The 20,932-nt window shown below is 44.6% G+C and overlaps 1 protein-coding gene across 1 annotated transcript; it reads left to right on the top strand.

The window, feature by feature from the left end:
- The first annotated feature begins 14,188 nt into the window (after window positions 1–14,188).
- On the top strand, window positions 14,189–18,005 carry LOC114612899 (cilia- and flagella-associated protein 74-like). Its single transcript, XM_028757991.1, has 4 exons — window positions 14,189–14,255; window positions 16,480–16,555; window positions 16,701–16,844; window positions 17,903–18,005. Exons 1-4 carry the CDS (start codon window positions 14,189–14,191, stop codon window positions 18,003–18,005), a joined length of 390 nt encoding a protein of 129 aa, XP_028613824.1.
- The last annotated feature ends 2,927 nt before the right edge of the window (window positions 18,006–20,932 follow it).

Below are 20,932 nucleotides of genomic sequence, written 5' to 3'. Positions count from 1 at the left end.
CTCTCTCTCTCTCTCTCTCTCTCTCTCTCTCTCTCTCTCTTTCTCTTTCTTTCTTTCTAGGTTTATTTAATTATTACGTACAGTGTTCTGTCTGCATGCCAGAAGAGGGTGCCAAGATCACATTACAGATGGTTGTGAGTCACCATGTGGTTGCTGGGAGTTGAACTCAGGACCTCTGGAAGCCCAGTCAGTGCATTAAACCTCTGAGCCGTCTCTCCAGCCATCTTAGGCTGTTTCTAAAATGCCTGGCCTGCTTCTTCCTCTGCAGACACTACAGAATGTTCTTGTACTCTCTCCACCTACTCCCATTCTTGCTCTGAGGGAGAGCCCCCATCACTGACGACCACCACAAGGCATTTATCACAGAAAGGCCATCCTTCTCAGAGGTGTGTACTCTTCCAAATACCTAAAGAAGTCCCCTTTCTAGTCTTGGTTCACCTAGAGTATGGATTAGGGGACCTGCTAACCCTGATAGAACAGTAGTAGGGCTGAGGAGATGGCTCAGTGGTTCATAGCAGTTGGTACTTTTTTTTTTTTTTTTGAGACAAAGTTTCTGGTTTTAGAGACAGAGTTTCTGTGTGTGGCACTGACTGTTCTGAAATGTGCTCTGTAGACCAGACTGGCCTGGAATTCACAGAGATTTGCCTGCCTCTACCTCTCATGTGCTGGAATTAAAGGCGTGCAACACCACCACTGCGCTGCAACAGTTGCTACAGTTGCAGAGGAGCTGGGTTTGAGTCCTAGCATCCACATGACATCTCCCAAACTAGTTCCAGGGGATAAACAGCCCTCTTCTGATCTTCTCGGGCACTAGACGTGCACAATACACTTGCATACATGCATGTAACTATTCATGCACAATAAAATTAAAATAAAACTTTAAACAATAATAATAGGGAAAATGAATGCAGGACTTCAAGCCTACTCATATATCCACAGAGCTATGCATTCTTCAGTGGCCTGTATCCATGGCTCATTTTCACTGTCAACTTGACTAGATTAGGAATGGCCTATGAGATGTACCTTTGAGAGAGTCTATGCTTCTTCCTGACTGCAGATACAATGTGACCAGCTGCCTTGCTCAGTCCCGCTGTTCTCCTTCCCATGCTTCCTCCACAGTGGTGGACTACACCTTTAAACTGTGAGCTAAAATAAACTCTTTCTTCCTTAAATTGTCCTGTGAGGGTATTTCATCAGAGAAATGAGACTAATACACATCCACTACTACTTATTTGACATGCAAAACTCTGGCTTTTCCATCGGGTAGAATCTACTGTTGGATGATCGAGGCAATGGCTGCTATCTCTTCATTCCGGGGGGAGAGAGGCATGTTGTTTTCCTGCTGTGGTACTGAACAGAAGAGCTAGAGGGTTGAAAAGTCTTTCTCCATGGGCAGCTCCAGGAGCCATCCGCTCAGTTTATGCATGGACAGCAAAGCCCCATGTGCCGCTGAAAAAGCCACAGAGGTATGGTCTTATCATACAAATCATGTGACTGGCCTGTAGTTTTCTTTGTCTTAGATTTGGACGGTCACTTTATCTGCACATGGGAAGGGGTGGTACAAATGTGAGGTCTGGGCAGGAGAGCTGGCCTAAGCCCATTACTGCAGCAGGTTGGCCCCAGGAGGTGGAGGTGAGTCACACAGCCTGCAAGAGGAAACAACAATTGGCTAAATTTAAAATCCTTGCCTGATGTATTTATAAAGTCGCTTTGCTATTTTCCTGGGAAAAAAATGCACCAAATACAGAAAAATGACAGTGATCTAAATAGAGTTTCATTGGGTCTAGAGCATAATTATTAATCTTGTGGTTTTCAGATAGAGTTGTTCATCTGGATAAGCAAGGGAAACTTGGCAGAAAGGATCAAATGCAAAATATTTGGAGCGGACCAAACTTCACAGGCTGCTCAAAGGAAGCATGCAGTCCATTCAGAAAAGGGTTTGGTTATCGCTTCTTCGGTAATCTCAATCCCATGCCCCACTGAAGAGTTACCCGGGACACTTAGAACATTTGTTTTTGCCTGGATCAAGATAGACAATCAAAGTACCATTATTTGAATTTAGTGTAGGGAAGTCCGAATTCTACTCTCAGATTCTGTTTTGAAAGTGACATATTGAAGTATTTCACATGATAGAAAATGTTGGACACAAATTAACATTTCTAACCAATGAGCTGTCAACCAATGAGAAAAACTTTACACTAGATGTTAGCATGAGTGGATCTGTGTCACGAAACTCCTAAAAACAGCTGCTAAGGAAATCCTATAACTAGACTCAATATACGAGGGGTCAGACCGGAACTTCTGAGGCCGCCCTTGTAAGAAAGGCTTACTATTGACCTGTCTCCTGGACCTGGATTCTTCGATTATGTGTGCTAATGTCTAACAAGTCAATGAAGGTTTGCTAGCTATGTGTGGTTGTGAATACCTGTAATCCTAGCACTCAGCAGACTGAGGCAGGAGAACTTCAAGACCCAAGTGGGCTACCTTAGCATGTTACAGGCCTTCTAGTTTAGACAACAAGATGCTGCCTAAAAAAAAAAAAAAGAGTGAAGTAGGATTTCTGTCATTTTTTCATACTTTATAAATGGAGTCACACAATATGAACCTGGTGAAGGTAGCCTTTCAAAGTTTGATCCTGCCTCTGGTTCCTAGAACCTGCTTCCCTTTATAGGATCTGAATCCAGTGATATTCCTGGGGTGTAAAGGAATCACCTTGGTCACAAAAACCATGGGCTTAAGTCTTGCAGGCACATCTGGTATTTCCATTCTTTGATGAAGAATACCTCATACTCATCGTGAGAGCTGACAGATGGCAGACCAGAAAATGAGGGCAGCTTTGACATACGCACAGCCAGGAGTAACATCGGGCCCGGTCCCCAGATAGAGGAACTAAATCCTGTCCCCCTCTTTCATAGAGCTTCAGAGTAGGTAATGCCTGAATTATCTTGAGCTCCCTGAATCTCAGGTGACATGTGACTGCAGAACTGGGAACAGATAAACATTTGTGGCTGCCATGCATCAGCATTTTGGATGGGTGCTGGATGGGAGGGGATGGGGGGGGGGGATAGATTCTTAGTCTTACTCACAGAAAGCTGCCTGCCTTTGCTTCCTGAGAGCTGGGATTTAAGGTGTATACCACCATGCCTGGCCATCAGCAGTATTTTAATTGCTGAGCTGAATTGCCCTGAATGTACGTTAATTTGTTCAACTTCCCACCTGTTGGCAGTTGTTAGGCTATTATGTGTAAAAGTGCTTTGAACATTCAAGTACAAGTCTTCGAATGGACATATGTTTTCATTTCTTTTGGATAAATATGTAGGTGTAGGATTGTTGGGTTTTAGGGGAACAGGTGCTTAATTTATAAGAGGCTTCCAATCTGCTCTCCAAAGTGGCTGTACCATTTAGAGCTCCCACCTAGAGATGTGTGAGGCCCCATGTTGCCTCGCCTCCTCACCGACACTTAACATTGCAAATCTGTAATGCGGACCAATCTAAAGCTATGTAGAGGTATCTCCTTACAGATATAATGAGAAATTTTGCAATGACTAAGGTGCTGTGTACCTTTTCGGTATCTACTTTTAATTTCTTACCAAGTAAAATAATGAGGTCATCTGCCGTCTATTTTTTGAACTGAGTAGTTATGTTTGTTTCAGATAGATGTTTTACATAAATTTTTAACCAGTCTGGGGCTTCTCTATTTAGTTTCCATTTCAGTCAAACTTTTGCAGGCCCAGAGTTTGTTTGTGTTTGTTCGTTTGTTTTCCAGATACGGTTTCTCTGCATAGCCCTAACTATTCTGAAACTCATTCTGTAGGCCAGGCTGGTCTAGAACTCAGAGATTCTCCTACCTCTGTCTCCCGAGTGCTGGGATTAAAAGCTCATGTCACCACTGCCCTGCTGTCCCAGCGATTTTTAATCTTTATTAAATAATCCGCATTATCTATTTTCCTTTATTGCTGCTCTCTTGCCTTCAAACATGGCCTGGGCACTTTCCTTGGTAGAAGTTGGCATCATCTGAGGGTTCTGTGGTGTTCTGAATGAGAATTGCTCCCACAGGGACCTATATTTGAATGCTTGGTTCCCATTGGGTGGAACTGTTTGGGAAGGATGAGGAGGAGGTGTGGCCTTTTTAGAGGAGGAGTGTCCCTGACTCAGGTTATCTGCAGAGCTCCTTTTCTCTGCCTCATTGTTGGTCAGATATTAGTTCCCAGCTACTTCTCCAGCCCCTGGTCTGCCTGCTGCCACGCTCCCACCATTTTTGGTCATGGATTCTAGCCCTCTCGAACTGTGAGGCACAAACTAAAAGTTTTCTTTTTATAAGTTGCCTTCATCATGGTGTTCTGTCATGGCAACATAAAAATATTTAAGACAGGCTCCCTCGCCCACTTGCCATCTCCAAGGTCATGACCTGATGCCCAGTAACGAGAACTGTTATTGTCTCGTGTATCTTGTTCAGTTTTTTAAAAGTTGTTCTAGATAGGAGGAAAGTAACAGAAATTTTCCTTTATTCTTTTCATGTACTTATTTGTATGTTTTGCAGCATAGGGGATTGAACCTAGGTCCCTACACGTGCTATATATGATTGCTGCACACTGAGTTAAACTGCCTATCCATCTTCTTTTTTTATTTATTTATTTATTTTAGGAACTAGAGATATCTATGGTTTGGCACTTAAGAGCATTTGTTACTCTCTCTTTTTTGGTGGGGGGAGGATTTTCAAGACAGGGTTTCTCTGTGTGGCCCTGGCTGTCCTGGAACTACTCTGTAAACCAGGCTGGCCTTGAACTCAAGAAATCCACCTGCCTCTGCCTACTAATATTTGTTGCTCTTATAAAAAAAAAAAAAAAACTGGATTCAGATCTCAGGGCCCACATGGTGGCTTACAGACATTTGTGACTCCAGTTTTAGGCAATCTGATACCATCTTCTCACCTCTGAAGGCACCAGGCATGCATGTAGCTCGCATGTATACATACATACATACATACATACATACATACATACATACAGGCAAAACACTCACACACACAAAATAAAAATAATGAATCTAAAAATAAATTTATTTTTTCTTAACATTTTATTTTAAAAAGTGTGTGTGTGTGTGTGTGTGTGTGTGTGTGTGTGTGAGTTTAGGTCCCTTCGGAGCCCGGAAGAAGACATCAGATCTCCTGGAGCTGAAATTACAGACTGTTTTGAGCTACTGACTTGGATTTTGGGAACTTAACTGTGGTCTTCAGGTGGAGCAGCAATTGCTCTTGACCTCTGAGTCATCTCTGTAACCTCCTTTTAAAAAAAAAGATTTACTTATCTATTTATGTATATGAATACATTGTAGCTGTCTTCAGACACACCAGGAGAGGACATCAGATCCCATTACAGATGGTTGAGAGTCATCATGTGGTTTCTGGGAATTGAACTCAGGACCTCTGGAAGAGCAACCAGTGGGCTTGACCTCTGAGCCATCTCTATAGGCTCTAATTTATTTTTTAATTTGTAATTTTTATTTATACATACGTGTGTATGTCTGTGTGTGCATAGGCCATGTCTGTGTGAGTGCCCTCAGAGATCAGAGGGTATGTCCAAACCTGGTGCTAAAGTTATAGGCAGCTGTAAGCTGCCGGCAGGGGACCAAACTTAGGTTCTCTAAGAAAATATTCATAACCTCTGAGTGCACGCACACACACATATACACACACTTTTTAGATTTATGCTTTTTTTTTTTTTTTTGGTTTTTCGAGACAGGGTTTCTCTGTGTAGGCCGGACTGTCCTGGAACTCACTCTGTAGACCAGGCTGGCCTCGAACTCAGAAATCCGCCTGCCTCTGCCTCCCAAGTGCTGGGATTAAAGGCGTGCGCCACCACTGCCTGGCAGATTTATGTTTTTTGAGACAAGGTCTCATGTAGCCTAATCTGTCCTTAAACTCACTGTGTAATTAAGGATAATGCAGAACTTCTGATCCTCCTGTCTGTCTCCTACGTGCTGGGATTAACAGTAAGTGCCATTCCTGGTTTATGCAGTGTTGGAGACTAAACAGAGGGTCTTGTGCATGCTAGGCAAGCACTCTGTCAACTAAGCTACACCGTCTGCCCAACCATTATTTTTAAAAAAAACAAAAACAAAAACAAAAACAAAAACAGCTTTACTGCCAATGATTTGCATGCCATAACATTGTGTTCATTTTCAACAACCAGCTAGGACATAGGTAGCTAGGTTATTGGTGTGCCTTCAGTCTGTCTAAGGACAGAGTGCCTGTCTAAGGATTGGAGTGCCTGTCAATCTGTCCTTAGGCTATTGGTGTGCCTGTCAATCTGTCCTTTGCTTATTCTTCTCAGTGTTTCCAGGATGTCCCTCCCTTGGACTGTGGCTTGGTTTCTCTTGGTGCACTCTGTAAAACTGGGCCTTTCCTTCGGGTATTTTAAGGAGTTTTAATTTATATTTTATCTCTATCTGTTTGTTTATTATATGTCTTGGTGCAACATTTCCTGGTTTATGTGCCTTGATGCTTGTGAAATTCCTTGGTTATCGCATTGCTCTCCCAGTTTCTCAGGTCAAATAAACACCCTGTTCTTTGTGGTGATATGTGAATGGCTCCAGTTTGATCTGGTTGGATGGGCCGTGGGAGTTCAGTACAAGTCAGCAGCCCCATGGATTTCACTTATTAGTTGGCTAGAAAGTATCTTGCCCCTTGTTGCCCTTGTGACAACCAAGAGAAGGGATAAAATAAGGCACAAAAGGGAACTTTGTTGTCCCTTCAGGGAAACCTCTATTGTGCCTTCATGAACATTTTGGGGTGCTATCTCTTCCTAGTAAGGCAGGGGCTACCTTGGAATGCTCTGAAGCCATTTCAGAAGAGTCTGGACAGACGTGCACTCAAGGACATAAGGACATCAGTTAGTGCCCACCCCACAGACCCAGGCACCGGTCCACAGGTTAGGACTATGGCCTTTGGTAAGCCTGTTCAACAGAGACTTCGTCATTCCTGGGCTTCCTCCTGTTCTGGCATTGCTTGTCTTTTGCTCTCGCTGTGAGAGATCAGGCTCCCACCAACTACCAAGGCAACACCAGATTTCACAATGGTGTTAGCATTCTATTGATGACCTCCAGCTTCTCACGATCCCTCTGTAGGGTATTAATACAACTGAACTTCAGGTGGAGCATTCTCCTATACTCCATGACATACTGAGTTAAAAATGGAAGGGAGACAAACCTGACAGGTTCGGCCAGCCCAACAGAGGAGCACAGATTCCACTATAGAACACTGTGCACGTGTTAAAATAGTTGAGGCAACATGAAAGAGAAGACCAATTTTTTTTTCACTCATTTCACTGTAGTGGGAATTACACTTCATAACAAAAATATTATTAGCATTGGATATGGTTGCCTTACAACCCTCTCTGCTCAGCCATATATCAGGGACAACCCAGAGAAAGGAAGCTCAGTTCACACTCTCCCACAGCTAGAGGTAATATATCAACAGGCTTATCTTTTCCAAATTTCTTTGGGTCAGTGTTTTACCATAGCAATTGAGGATCAAACTAGGACATTCAGCTTCCACACACAATGCTCTAAACTTACAGAACACCTGGGTTCAGTCCCTACCCCAACCCCCACCGCCTCTACACACACACACACACACACACACACACACACACACACACACACACCAATACAGTATTGCAGTGGTATTTCTCAGGCTTACAATTCTGAGAGGCAAAGTATCTGAAGGGAGTGCAGAGGTACCCCCTCACCAATCTCCACTGACATTTCCACAGCCTCTGTATTTTTTGAGGACTTCTTGACGCTGAAGGTTCTCCATCTTCAAAACAAAACTAAAGGAGTTGTCAGTCATCCCTGCGACCCCGAGGAAAGGGAACATGTCCTGTCCACTGTTGAGCCCACCTCCTGCCCGGACTAGTAACAACGCCAACCTAAACGACCAAACAGAATTCAAAGAATCCTGTGGGTTATACAGAGGAGTCAAATGTCACCACCTAGAGGTCACAACACAGGCTGCACAGGACCTTGGAGAGCCAGAATTCAGATCCAAGATATGGAGGAGATTCCAACTTTTGCGTAAATGATCTTTTAAGTTAGAAGTTGACCCAAGTTTCAACTGGCTTTAGCTAAGTGATCAAGCACCTGCCCCAGTCTCCAGGAGAATCGTCTGGGCAACAGTCAGCTCCGACTCTGGCCTCCGTGAAGCTCCCCCCAACTTCACCCCCGCTGCTGCACTCTACGCCTGCGCGCAGGCTCTCCCTCCGCAGCCACGGCCCTGCCTGCTACTCCAACGCAGCCTTCCGTTGCCATGGAGCTGCGCGCCCAAACTACGCAGCCTCAGACCCACTGTGGCTGGGGGGCAGTCGGGCCGTTAAGAAGCCATCGTCAAGGGGCTAAAGAACTGATCCTGCGGGCCTAGTGCTGAGGAACCATCGCCGAGGATCTGTTTCTGGGGGGCGATCTTGTTGCGGGACTACTGTCTAGGAGTCATTTGTGAGGGGCTGTTGCTAAGGGACCACCACCGAGGAGCCGTTCCTGAGGGGGTTTGACAACAGTCCAGTCCATTCCTGGGGGACCTTTGCTGAAGTCTCATCGCTGAGGGACATCACTGGACTGGCCAGAGAGGTGGGTACTGGTGACGTTCTGCCGTGGGGCTGCACTGAGGATGCGCTGAACGCGGGTGGCTTCTCTGTGTGAACGTATGGCCGTGAGTCACGTGGTTACCACAGCCTAGGAAGCGGCAGAATCAATCCTGCCGGGAAGAGCCAGGCATCAGTCTGGTGCAAGTAAGAGTCACATCCCGCTGTTCCAGCCTGGCTTTAAATACAGAACCCTTCCTTGCAAGTGGATAGGCCTCCTTGGCTTGATTTTCCATAAAATGATTCCTTTATCTGGGTCAAGATACTTAGCAAAATACTCCCTGAATGGATGTCTGCTGTGGGCCAAGTACCAAGCTAAGTAATGAGTGGACCAGACACATGATGCCTAGCTAATTGTGTACAATTTAAGGACTGATTATCAAGCAATTATCAAGAGCCCATCCAAGCCAATAAATAGAATCTTGTCTTCACCCCATAACACAGTACCCTCCTTTCCTGGTTAACTATGAACAAACCCGTGATTCTCACTTCTACTCCTGTGTAACCACACACCTTTGCTTATCTTAGATTAGAAGTTTATTCCTGAACAGCAGTTTTTGTTAATAGGTTGACTGGTTTTTGAGACAGGGTTTCTGTGTGGCCCTAACTATCCTGAAACTTGCTCTGCAGATCAGGCTGGCCAGAAACTTAGAGATCCACCTACCTCTGCCTCTCAAGTGCTGGCATTAAAAGGCCCTTGCCACCACACCCAGCTTGAAGCCCTCCTCCCTGTCTTTAAAACAAATAAGACAAACTTCAAGACTGACAGAATACATTTCTGTTGTGTAATGGATACAAGTTGGGGCACTTTGTTATGACAACCTGAAAAACTACTGTGTCAAGTGAGAATTTCTACAGCCCTCTCTAAAAAAAGGGTCGTCCTCTCAGAGGAAAAGTTAGAGCAGGCAGTACAGTGGCCCCAGAGACACCCAACATGCCAGTCCTTCTAACCAGTAAAAACATGACGTTCCATGGCTAAGAGGCACTGAGGTGGCTCATCAGCTTCCTTTAAGATGGAAGAACTATCTTGGGTCTTCTCAGTGGAAGAGGGAGTCTGGAAAGAGATAGATCATCAAAGGCTATGGCAGGACTGGCTCAGCTGACACTGCAGCTTTGAACATGCTAGATGAAGGCAGGTGCCAGGGGGCAAAGGCAGCTCTAGATAGAAAGTGAAAAGCCAAGAAAGTAGACACTCACTCCCTGGCTTCCAGTAAGGTGCATACAGCCCTGCTCTTACAGAACAACCTAGTCCTGATTTATAAGGATGAGCCTCAAGGTGCTGTGAGACTGAAAAGAAGAGAAAGACAAATCTAGGGTTATACCAAGTGTGGCTTACTGCCAGGCATTGGGGGACAGGAGCTTAAAAGTGTGGGTTTGAATGGCAGCAGACCAGATGAACCCAAGTGTGGGTCAAAAACTTTGGGTCAAATGAAGATTGTATTTGTGGAGTAGAGCAAAGAGTCAAACTTGCTGGGTGGTGGTGGCACATGCCTTCAATCCTAGCACTCAGGAGGCAGAGGCAGGTCATCTCTGTGAGTTCAAGGCCAGCCTGGTCTACAGAGTGAGTGCCAGGGTTACACAGAGAAACCTTGTCTCAAAACCAAAACAAACTCATTCTTTCTGTAATGTGACTGTTTATCTTAAAATAATATCCATAGTGACAATTTTGGGAGTTTTTGTTTCTTTAAAAAACACACAGAACTATTTAAGAATATATTTTTGTCTTAATACCAGGTGTGGGGTACAGGGCTGCTTCAGAATATCCACCGCAGCTGACTATGATTTGCCTCATGCTCTAGCAGGAGTGTGATTTTGCTAGCTGCAGATGGTTTCTGTGAGTGTTTGGAATTCTGGAGACATTTTAGAGGTATATATAAATGCTAGAGTCATGATAGGTGGTTTATTGCTTTGGTTTATTGGTTGGTTATTTGCTGCTGTTGGTTGCGGTTTGTTAAGCAGGCCTACACAAAGAAGAAACAACAAGAAGTTAGATATCCTGACATGAAGATCAAACTTGCCCCAAGGAACTCTGCGCCCCTAATTAGCAGAAAGTATTCTAATGGTAGCACCATCCCCTTTCCAACCCCTGACTATATTCAGGGATCTCTTTCCTTTCTTCTCTATCCTTCTTTCTCTCCTATCTAGTGTTAGGGGGTGGAGAAGGGTGGAGAAAAGAACCTACAAAGTAGCCAAAGACTGACTACAAATATCAAAGCTGGACACAGTAGCATACTATTGTAATCTCCAGCTTTCAGGAGGTTGAGACAGGAGGATTATGGATTCAGGGCTATATTGAGATGCTGTCAAAAAAGGAAAGGCTCAACTGGGAAGTTAGGGACTTCCGTCTCTGAGGCAGAATCTGGCTATAAAGTTTCACATAAGATGCCAATGATCTCATCGATTTATGCTTTGCTGAGAAAAAAAAATCAGCCAGGGCTATTTGGAGAACATCATAAGTATGGCTCAAGATGGGAGTGCTTGTGTCCAGCTGATTCCACACATACCTGCGGACACCATGGCTCTACATTCCCGAGACTCAGATGCCTGGCGTATGGAGTAGGGTTCTCAACCTTCCTAACTCGGTGACCTTTTAATACAGTGCCTCATGCTGTGATGACCCACAACCACAAAATTATTTTCGTTGCTACTTCATACTCATAGCCGCAATCTTGCTACCATCATAAACCGTAATGTAAATATCCGATGTGCAACCACACAAAGGGCCAAGATCCGTGGGGTTGAGAACTACTGTTCTAGAACAAGATAAATTTGTGCTGTTTTAAGCCACCAAATATGTGGTAATTTATTTAAAAAATAATAGGGAAAGCAAACAGGTTTTTTTTTTTTCCTGTAGAATGCTTAGCTCCTAATGTCTAACTCTGAAGCTCCTGCTCTTCAGTTCTCATTCTGCTGTGGAGCCTTTTACTGTTCCGTGTCCTTGCCAGCACTTGCTAGATCTTCATGCCCTTGTGCTCCAAAGTCTGGAGACCATGTAATGACAGGTCACTGTAGCTTTGGTTTGCAGTTCCCTTATTCCAGATCATGTTGAACAACTTCTCTCTCTCTCTCTCTCTCTCTCTCTCTCTCTCTCTCTCTCTCTCTCTCTCTCTCTCCCCCACCTCTCTCTCTCTCTCTCTTTTTCCCTTTGGTTTTTTGACACAGGGTTTATTTACTCTGTGTAGCCCTGGCTGTCCTGGAACTCGATCTATCTGTAGACCAGGCTGCCCTCAAACTCAGAGATTCCCCTGTCCCTGCTTCCCTAGGGCTGGGATTAAAGGCATGCACCATCATCACCCTGCTCAACTTTTCTTAAGTTATAATCATGAGATAGTTTTTCATTCAATTGAGGGCTCCATTAAATAACACTTGGAGAACAGCTGTACAGCCAGGGATGCCGGTGGACTGAATATTGGCTCCTGCGTGTGTTGACTGAATGCCCCTTATTATAAAGCTCCTGATAGGGCGGTCGTGGCGCACGCCTTTAATCCCAGCACTTGGGAGGCAGAGGCAGGCGGATTTCTGAGTTCGAGGCCAGCCTGGTCTACAGAGTGAGTTCCAGGACAGCCAGGGCTACACAGAGAAACCCTGTTTCGAAACAAAACAAAACAAAACAAACGCTCCTGGTAATGAAACTTCTGCCTGATGGTAACCCCTTTAAGCCATGGGTTGTAGTTATCCTCTGCCCTATAGATTTGCTCCATGTCTCTCTAGCATATCACCTGTCTGAAATTTTAAATTCGAATATAGGTGAATCTACCAGCATTTTCTCTGATACCTAATAGGTTTGGTCTTATTTAGGAACCCTGATGTCATAACCTCTCTTGGCCACTACCACTGTGGTTGGTGGTTTCACTTTTCATAAATGAGCTCTTAATCTGCATGGAGCTGATTTTCCAGGAAAGGGTCCAGCTTCTTAACATGCCCACTGAAATATACCCAGCACTGCTGGTGAGCAATCAGATTTTGTACTAAGTGGCCTCAGTCTTTAGCAACCAGTTTCTAGGCCTGTTCTCTGTGCCTGGTAGTATTGTAATTTTGTAATTTTGTAACTTTAGAATAAATACCAGCAGGACACTCCCCTCCCCCTCATTCTTCTTCAGTACTATTGTTCTTTGTTCTTCCACATATATTTTTAATTTCATTGGGCAAGCTTCTGATTTATTTTCCTCAAGCGGATGCACATAGGCACCTACACATGTTCAGACTCCTGCTGAGACTTGGATGCAGTTTAGAGAATATAAAATTGACTTACTGACTGTAGGACAGCTCCAGTGCCTGAACCTGAGTCTGTTCCTTTGCTTGCTTGCATTTTCTTCCTTTTGCAATTTTTTTCTTATAGAAAAGTCCAGAATCACAAAAATAAGAAGAGGCCAGAGATATGGTCGAACTATTAAGAGCAGTCATGGCTCTTGCAAAAAACTGAAGTTTAGTTCCTGGTGCCAATTTGAGGCCATTTACAACCACCTGGAACTCTAGTTGCAGGGAAACCCTCTTTGGCCTTTTCAAGTAAACACACACACACACACACACACACACACACACCACTAATAAGGAGAAGGATAATATGAAGCCTAGATTCCAACCACCTTTCATCAGCAAGATCAGTGCTGTCTTATTCTTCTTCCAGCTGTTCCAACTGGGCTGACACATTGTGAAGATAACCAGCCATACCTTCATCTCTCTCTGAAAACGTCAGTACGTACCTCTGTACTTTTAGCCAACTCCCAAAGCCATTTAAACTCGGACAAAATCAACAGTAATTTCTTCATAAAATCCAACACCTGTTGCCAATTTTCAGTAACCATCCCAAGAATCTTACTTAGGGTTGTCTGCTTGAATCAAGAGCCAAACACAATCTTCACAGGACATGCGGCTGGTTTGCCTTTAAGAGGCATCCCCACCTCTCCTCTCACTCTGCAACAATTATTCATTAAAGAAATTGGGTAATTTGATCCTTTTAGCACTTGTTAAATTTTTGTGTATGTGTGTATGTGACAGCACATGTGTGGTTAGAGAACAACTTGTGGGGGTCAGTTGTCTCCTACCAAGTGGGTTGTGGGGACTGAACTCAAGATTGTCAGGATTGGTATCGAGCACCCTCACCTTCTGAACCATCTCAGCAGCCCAGATCATGAATATTAGGTGAGAGTGAACAGACAGGTTTACTCCCCACTTCTGCATCTTGTTTGCAACATGTATTAAACAGCCTTGACCTTTTGCAAGTTTGTAGTTTTACCTTGTTCATATTTAGGGCCTCTGTCTTCTGGATGCAAAGTTTTGCCAATGTCTCCTCTGTAAGTATTTTTTCTTAGTCTCTAGCTTATCTGCTTTCTTAATGGATATTAATATAAGAGAAATCATTATTTTTTTGTACTTTTGAGTTTTATTGTGTGGCCCATGGTACTCTCAAATGTCTCTCTTATTCTGCTTTCTGATCACTGGTACATGTCTCTGCACCCTTAGGTTATTAGAAACTTTAAAGTTTTTAAAAATAGAACCTCGTTGATGTATATTTTATAATACTGTGTTACAGCTAATTTCTGTCTCCCAGTATGGAAGAACCTCCTGTCCAGTTTTCTGATGAGGACCTTGTGGACAACTTCCCTAACATGGATGACGGTAATAGAGGCCTTTTCCCAGCACAGACTGTTTCAGAACAGGGAAGACAGTGTGTTTCCTGGCTGCCCTTTATTCCAGGGAAAGTACATCTTCTAAATTAATTTCTCAAACAGGGAATTCTGCTATTGTTTTTAGTTGAAAAATAATAAATAGTGGCTGAGACTTTGAATGTGGCAGTCTGTATTTTTCTAGTTTCCAACACCACCATTAGTAAACTGATGCCAGTCTAAATCTTAATCCTTTGAATTGTGGCCTATTTTTCCTTTTCTGGAATGTTTTAGAATTTCTTTTAAAATTTTCTGATGATCCAAACTTTTATGAGATGTCCTTGATTTGGCATCCCTTCCAGACTACAGACTTGACCCCCTGACCATGTTTTCTGGGTCTATGAAAACCTCTGTCCCTGCTCCTCCTTGACCCTATCTTTTTTCTCCTGGGTTTGTATGTCTCTCTCACCCAGTTGCCTCTTGTTCATCCTCCTTGTGGTGTAGGCTCTGGACTTTTGCATTTTCTTTTCAGTAATTTTCACAGCCATACAATATGGATATGGAGGTAAACCCATAATTCTCCATGTTTTTTTTAAGTCTACAGGGATGTTTTCAAGACAATGTTATTTTAAAAAAAAAGGGTTTTTTGTTTTTGTTTTTGTTTTTGTTTTAATAGTGGTTACAAAGATGTCTCAGAGGCTCACTGTACTTACTGCTGTTGCAGAGAACCCAGGTTGAGTTCTCAGTACCTACATGGCAGCTCACAACTGTCTATAACTCCAGCTCCTGGGAATTTGCCACCATCTTCCGGTTACTGCAGGCACTCACAAGGTGTACATACATATATGAGGCAAACACTTATACAAAAAAATAAAAATTATGGTTTTTATTTGTGTTTGTGTGTGCATGTGTGTGCATGTGTGTGTGTGTGTGCACGTGTGTGTGTGTGTGTGTGTGTGTAGGCCATGGGTGTGTGGAGATCAGAGAACAACATGCTTGAATTGGTCCTCTCCTTTCAATATCTAGGTTCTGGAGTTTGAACTCAGCTCATCAGATTTGGCACACAGGTTCTTTTACCCACGAAGCCATTTAGCTGGTCTTCAGGTTTTTTGAGAACCCTTCTACATTTATACTTACTAGAGATTCAGAGAACCTTTATCACTTCTTTCTACCCACATTTACTCTCTCTCTCTCTCTCTCTCTCTCTCTCTCTCTCCCTCTCCCTCTCCCTCTCCCTCTCCCTCTCCCTCTCCCTCTCTCTCTCTCTCTCTCTCTCTCTCTCTCTGTGTGTGTGTGTGTGTGTGTGTGTGTGTGTGTGTGTGTGTGTGTATTACATTACTTGGGACAGGCATGGTGGCACACAACTTTAATCCCATCCCAGAGACAGAAACCTGTGGATCTCTGAGTTTAAGTGAAGCCAGCCTGACCTCCATAGCAAGCTCTAGGGAAGCCAAGGCTACACAGTGAGACCATCTCTCTCTACTTGGGAGGCCAAATCAAGAGGAACTGATGTGAGTTTAAGACCAAGCTAGGATACAAAGTGAAACCCTGTCTGAAACGAAAAGAAGTCATAAATAATGTAAAAACTGAGTCAGGCTTGGTGGAAACGTCTTTCAAACTCCAGCTGAGACAGGAGGACAATGGTCAAGGCTAACAGCGTAAGTTACAAATACTTTATCTAAAAGAAAAAAGGAAAATTGAAACACTTCTAAAAAGCAATGATGTCTGAAGGGGAGACCTGGAAAGAGGAAAACAATTGAAATGTAATAAGAAAATATCCAATAAAAAATAACAACAACAAAAAAGCAATGATGAACTACTGTACTTGAAATAGTATCCAGTTCAACAGAGACCAGGTACTGCATGGTACATGTCCGTGGCCACCACAAACACCCCCAAATAGTCAAAAGAAAAAGGAAAGGGAAGTGTTGGTATCACCATGGAAACTGTCTAAGGGCGACTGAGGATGCCCAGAGTTCCCTGGGTACATGTGTGTATGCTCTTACTTGTTTTTCTTTTTAAAAATTATCTTTATCTTCTGGTAATATGTTTTGTTTTGTATTTTGGTGCAGGGCCTCACATAGCCCAGGATGGCCTCAAACTTCCTAGGCCTGACCTGGAATTCCTGCTTCTGCTTTTATCCTTCCTGCACTGGAAACATAGGCCCGAGCCATCACACTGTATGATTTGGCTGTTTGCTGTTTCTGTTTTGTTTTGACTGTTTCCTTGATTTCTAGAAAGAATCCAGCTAGAGGATCTGGAGTTTGATGTAGAACGGTCTCCTGAGGGACTAGAGGATGACGGCGGCCACAGGTAATTCACCGAGACGCATCGAGACTCCTCCTTTGAAGGAAGGCTGCATCTCTAGTGGGCTGTGGAGCTGCGGGGTGGAGAGCAGTCTAGGGTCAAGCTGAGCATTAGGGTTTGTGTGTGAAGCAAGTGCTCTTTTTATGTCAAGTTCAGCGAAAAAGGAGAGCGCAGGTGCCGAGAAAATGAGGAAGGCAACCACTAAAGACAGAGTCCAGGCGTTTCATCTTCGGAAGAGCTTGAACCTTCTAGACAAGATGCATGAGGAAAAGGACGTTTTCATCCAGAAGACCAAGTGAGCCCAGCCACACCTTCTGCTGTACAGCATCCATGTGGGAGGTCCTGCCTTTTCTTTTCTTGAGTGCTCTGTGCAGGAGAGTCTTGCCAGAGTATTTACAGGGAGCAACCTCACAAGCCTGAACAGTTGGGGAGCACAGGCTCCACCACCTTTCCCTCTCCCTCAGTCCAGACAAGTTCTCGGAGAGCTAAGGTGCTCCTGGGTCCTGCTGGGGCCTCCATGATCCGTCTAGTTTCAGCACGTTTCAGCTGTGATGGAGGCCTTAGTGGATATAGCCTGCTACTTCTCGGGTCCTGCTGGCCTTGGCTCACTGACACTTAGCCTGCCATCATAGTCAGTTGAATACTGAGTGTGTCCCCAACACACAGGAAAGCTGGAAACCAGTAGGAGGCAGCTGTCCCCTTACACCACCCCTAGATCGTTGTGGTTGACTTTTCCCGCTATGTGTCAGAATATGTGTCGTAGCTGTGATTCTTGTGCTGAATCTGATGCTTTACTCCTATTTCAGCATCTCTGAAAAACAAAAGCATCTTTCTTCATGACATCACCTGTGGGTATAGGATTTACCCTACAGCGACGATGTGTTGCATTGTCCTGACATCCTTTGGGTGTCCTTAGAACTCATGGTTTAGGTTGTGTTCTGTTGCTTCCCACTGAAGTAAATGTCACATAGCAGGAGTGAGCCTTTCATCCAGGCCTACACAGGGAACTAACTGCTCTGGTCTGTGTTGCTGCATGCTGGCGAAGAGCTGCAGCCATGTGTAGCCATGTGCTCCTCAGGGGCCTGTGCTTACACAGATTCACGTTAACCATGTTTCCCTTGGCTTCCCAGGCATATCACCTTTTGGAGAAGTTTACATGACTAGCCCCTTTGGCAGGGTTTTTAGAAAACACCCCGGCCATGTGACTTGATAGGGTCTGAGACGCCTAGGAAAACAAAGTATTGTTAGTCCTTGGCCTGGACCTTAGGCTTTCTCCTTCCCCTGCCCCACTGGCCCCTTCTAAGGCTAGAACCTTGGGAAAACATTATGCCAATTCTTATTTCAATGTCCTAGGGGGGAGCTGCGTATCTGTCGTCAGAGGATGGACCTCCTCGCCAAACAGCAGGAGAGCTTGGCAGCCGAGATCGCCTCAGAGAAAGAAGCCAACAACATGTAGGTCATCCTGTGACCTACAAGGAGGTTGTACAGCCAAGCGTGACCATGATGGCCAAGACAGTGTCATACCACAGAGGTTCATTCACTCATTCAGCAAAGAATAGTGTTAAGTTCCAGCTGTGTTCAGATGGTCAAGAGGAAAATAGCATCTCTCCAGGTGGCAGACAGACATTACGACACAAAGAGGAAATGTCAGTCTAGGATCTGGTTCAGTTGGTGCAATACTTGCTACCCGAGAGTGAGGACCTCCATCTGATCCCAGCCCCCATGTGCAGAGCAGTACAGAGTGTACCAATAATCCCAACACAGGAGAAGCAGAGAGAGGAGGATCCAGAGGTCTAACTGGCTGGCGAGACTAGCAGAATCTGTGAGTCTCTGAGAGAATCTGTGACAGAGGCTGTCTCCAAAGAGTAAGGCAGAGAATGATCGAGGAACACACATGACCATGCACACATGTGTATGCACACACACGAGTGCACACACACCCATGTGCAAAAGAAAGAACAGAAATGCTAGTATAGGATGCTGCGGTCAGGGAAGAGACAGGGCTGTGTCCATGCAGCTCCTGAAGTAGAAGTTGTAGCATTGGTCACTGGTGGAAATGGCTTCCTGATAGAGTGTTTCTATCTGTTTACTTATTTATTTATTTTTTAAAACATTTATTTATTTATTTTTATTTATTTATTATATGTAAGTACACTGTAGCTGTCTTCAGACACCCCACAAGAGGGCATCAGATATCATTGCAGATGGTTGTGAGCCACCATGTGGTTGCTGGGATTTGAACTCATGACCTCTGGAAGAGCAGTCAGTGCTCTTAATCACTGAGCCATCTCACCAGCCCTGTTTACTTATTTATTTAGAGATGGAGTCTAACTTTGCAGTCCATCCTGTCCCCAAATCCACAGTCTTCTGCCTCACAAACCCCAAGCACTAGAACTACAAGATTGAGCCACCACACCTGGCTCTTTGTGGGATTAAAAACCCCATCTGATTCTGTGGATCAGCAGCTCGGTGTCCACAAATAATCAGTTGATCAGTTATGGGAAATGTGCTCACCAGCACCACACAAGTGTGGAGCATTCTTCATCCGTGTCCCATGTCCTCAGGCACTTCTCAAAGACAAGGCCTTTTGGCTTTCCCTCCAAACATGTCACTGCTGAGAGGCGATACCTGCTCACCCCTCATAAAGGGCTGGCATCTGGTAGTATGAATGGGCCTCAACAACAGTAGACGCCACACTGAGAGCTGTACACTAGGAAGAGGAACAGTGAAGACTCAGAGTAGCTCTGAGGGAGTGTACCAGGCCTTGGGAGTGTTTCAGGGAGTGTGCTAGTCCTACCTGAACTTAAGGCCTGGGCCTTATATTCTGAGGGGCCTGACAAGTAGGACTTTGGCTTCTAGCTTCCTAAGAGAAAGTGAGAGGCCAATATCAGACAGTGCATGAATAGAGATGAAAACAAAACCTCAACCCCGCCAACCTCCGACCTCCACAGACCCTGTGTAAGGCCCTACCCTAGTCCTTCTTGCCCAGCTGGAAATGGGTGTAGGAAGCACCTTACTTGACACCATAGGATCCCACCTCTGGTCATCTGCTTCCAATGTATTTCCTCCTGAGTGAGGGATGGCCAAGGGAAAGCACCAGGCTGTCCTCAGCTCTCTCTTTGTCAGTTAGGCCACTGTGCTGACCTGTGGTCCATCCTCTGCTCTCCAGGGCTGCTATTGGCCGTCTCCAGGCTGCTTCCAGACGCCTGCAAACAGAGCTAGAAAATGAGAAAGATCTGCAGTCTAAAATCACAGCCATGCTGAAGGACAGCGAGTAAGTTCTTCAGTTTCCTTTTGTTTATAATCTCAGTAACTATATAATCAGCTTCTTCCCCTCTTTTTCTTATTTCCTGTATTCTTGGGCAGGGGCTCAGTAATACATTTAGGGGCAGATCATTTGAATAGCATGTATACAGCCCTAATTCGATCCCTAGCATTGAGGGAAAAAAAAAGTACTATCAACTTTTATAGAATAATCCTTGGGGGGCTGGGGGAGACGGCTGCATGATTTTAAGTATTTTACTAGTCAGAGTTTAGGTTGCGAATTAGAAATGCCTCTAGCAAGTCCACAAAGAAAGAGTTTCTTTGGGGAGTATAGACAGCTCACTGATAAAACCAGCAAGGGCTCCCACTACATACAGTCCAGTGAGCCACAAGGCTGCTGCCCAGCTCTGGATCCAGATCACAGATATTGTGTTAATGACAGCAGATCAGGTTGGAAAGCACCCTAGTCTGAGGACAGGGTACACACAGATGACCAGAGCACTGTCAGAAACACTGACTGTGAGCATAACAGCTGGCTAGCCCTTGCTGCACACCACAATCAGACCAAACTTGTCGCTTTCTCCCTCAGTGGACTCTTGAGCCTTACCACTCTGTGACTTGCACACAGTATGATTGGTCACAATCCAAGCCAAAATCCAAGCCACACCCACATAAAAGACAAGTCCATCTATGGCTGATAAGTGAATATTTCTACTGTCCTTGATTGACACCTAGCTGGCACTGGCACTTTCTCTCTGTGTGATTCAGAAACCAGGGCAGGTGAGACCTCTGGAGACCCTGCCTGTGTTGAGTTGCTGTAAGAATCTGCTTACTTTAAAAAAATTTTTTTTTTTACTTTGAAACAATATCAAACTTACAGAGGTAATTTATAAACGGCTATGGCACCTCCTATCTCCAATGCCAGTAGGATCCTTTTCCTTTAACCTTTCTCTTGCTGTGATCTCCTTGTGACCATAGAATGAAGGTCTCCAGAGGTATACCTATTTGTGTAGGATCTGATATCAGTTTGCCACTTTCCCAAAGCCCTTTGTCCTATCTAGACCGAGACACACTGGGCGAACCTCTGCCCTTGGCCAAGCATGTCCCCCTGGCCTCTCT

This window comes from Grammomys surdaster, unplaced genomic scaffold (assembly GCF_004785775.1).
Source record: "Grammomys surdaster isolate TR1022 unplaced genomic scaffold, NIH_TR_1.0 126185, whole genome shotgun sequence".
NCBI lineage: Eukaryota > Metazoa > Chordata > Mammalia > Rodentia > Muridae > Grammomys > Grammomys surdaster.
The sequence above is the reverse complement of the archived record's forward strand: the minus strand, read 5'-3'. Positions and strand labels throughout refer to the sequence as shown.

Excerpts from the sequence above, each read along its gene's own strand:
- LOC114612899 (XM_028757991.1), top strand. The coding sequence starts at position 14,189 with ATGGAAGAACCTCCTGTCCAGTTTTCTGATGAGGACCTTGTGGACAAC. Across the intron at positions 14,256-16,479 it reads CTTCCCTAACATGGATGACG|AAAGAATCCAGCTAGAGGAT; the intron begins GTAATAGAGGCC and ends CTTGATTTCTAG. Across the intron at positions 16,556-16,700 it reads GAGGATGACGGCGGCCACAG|TTCAGCGAAAAAGGAGAGCG; the intron begins GTAATTCACCGA and ends TTTTATGTCAAG.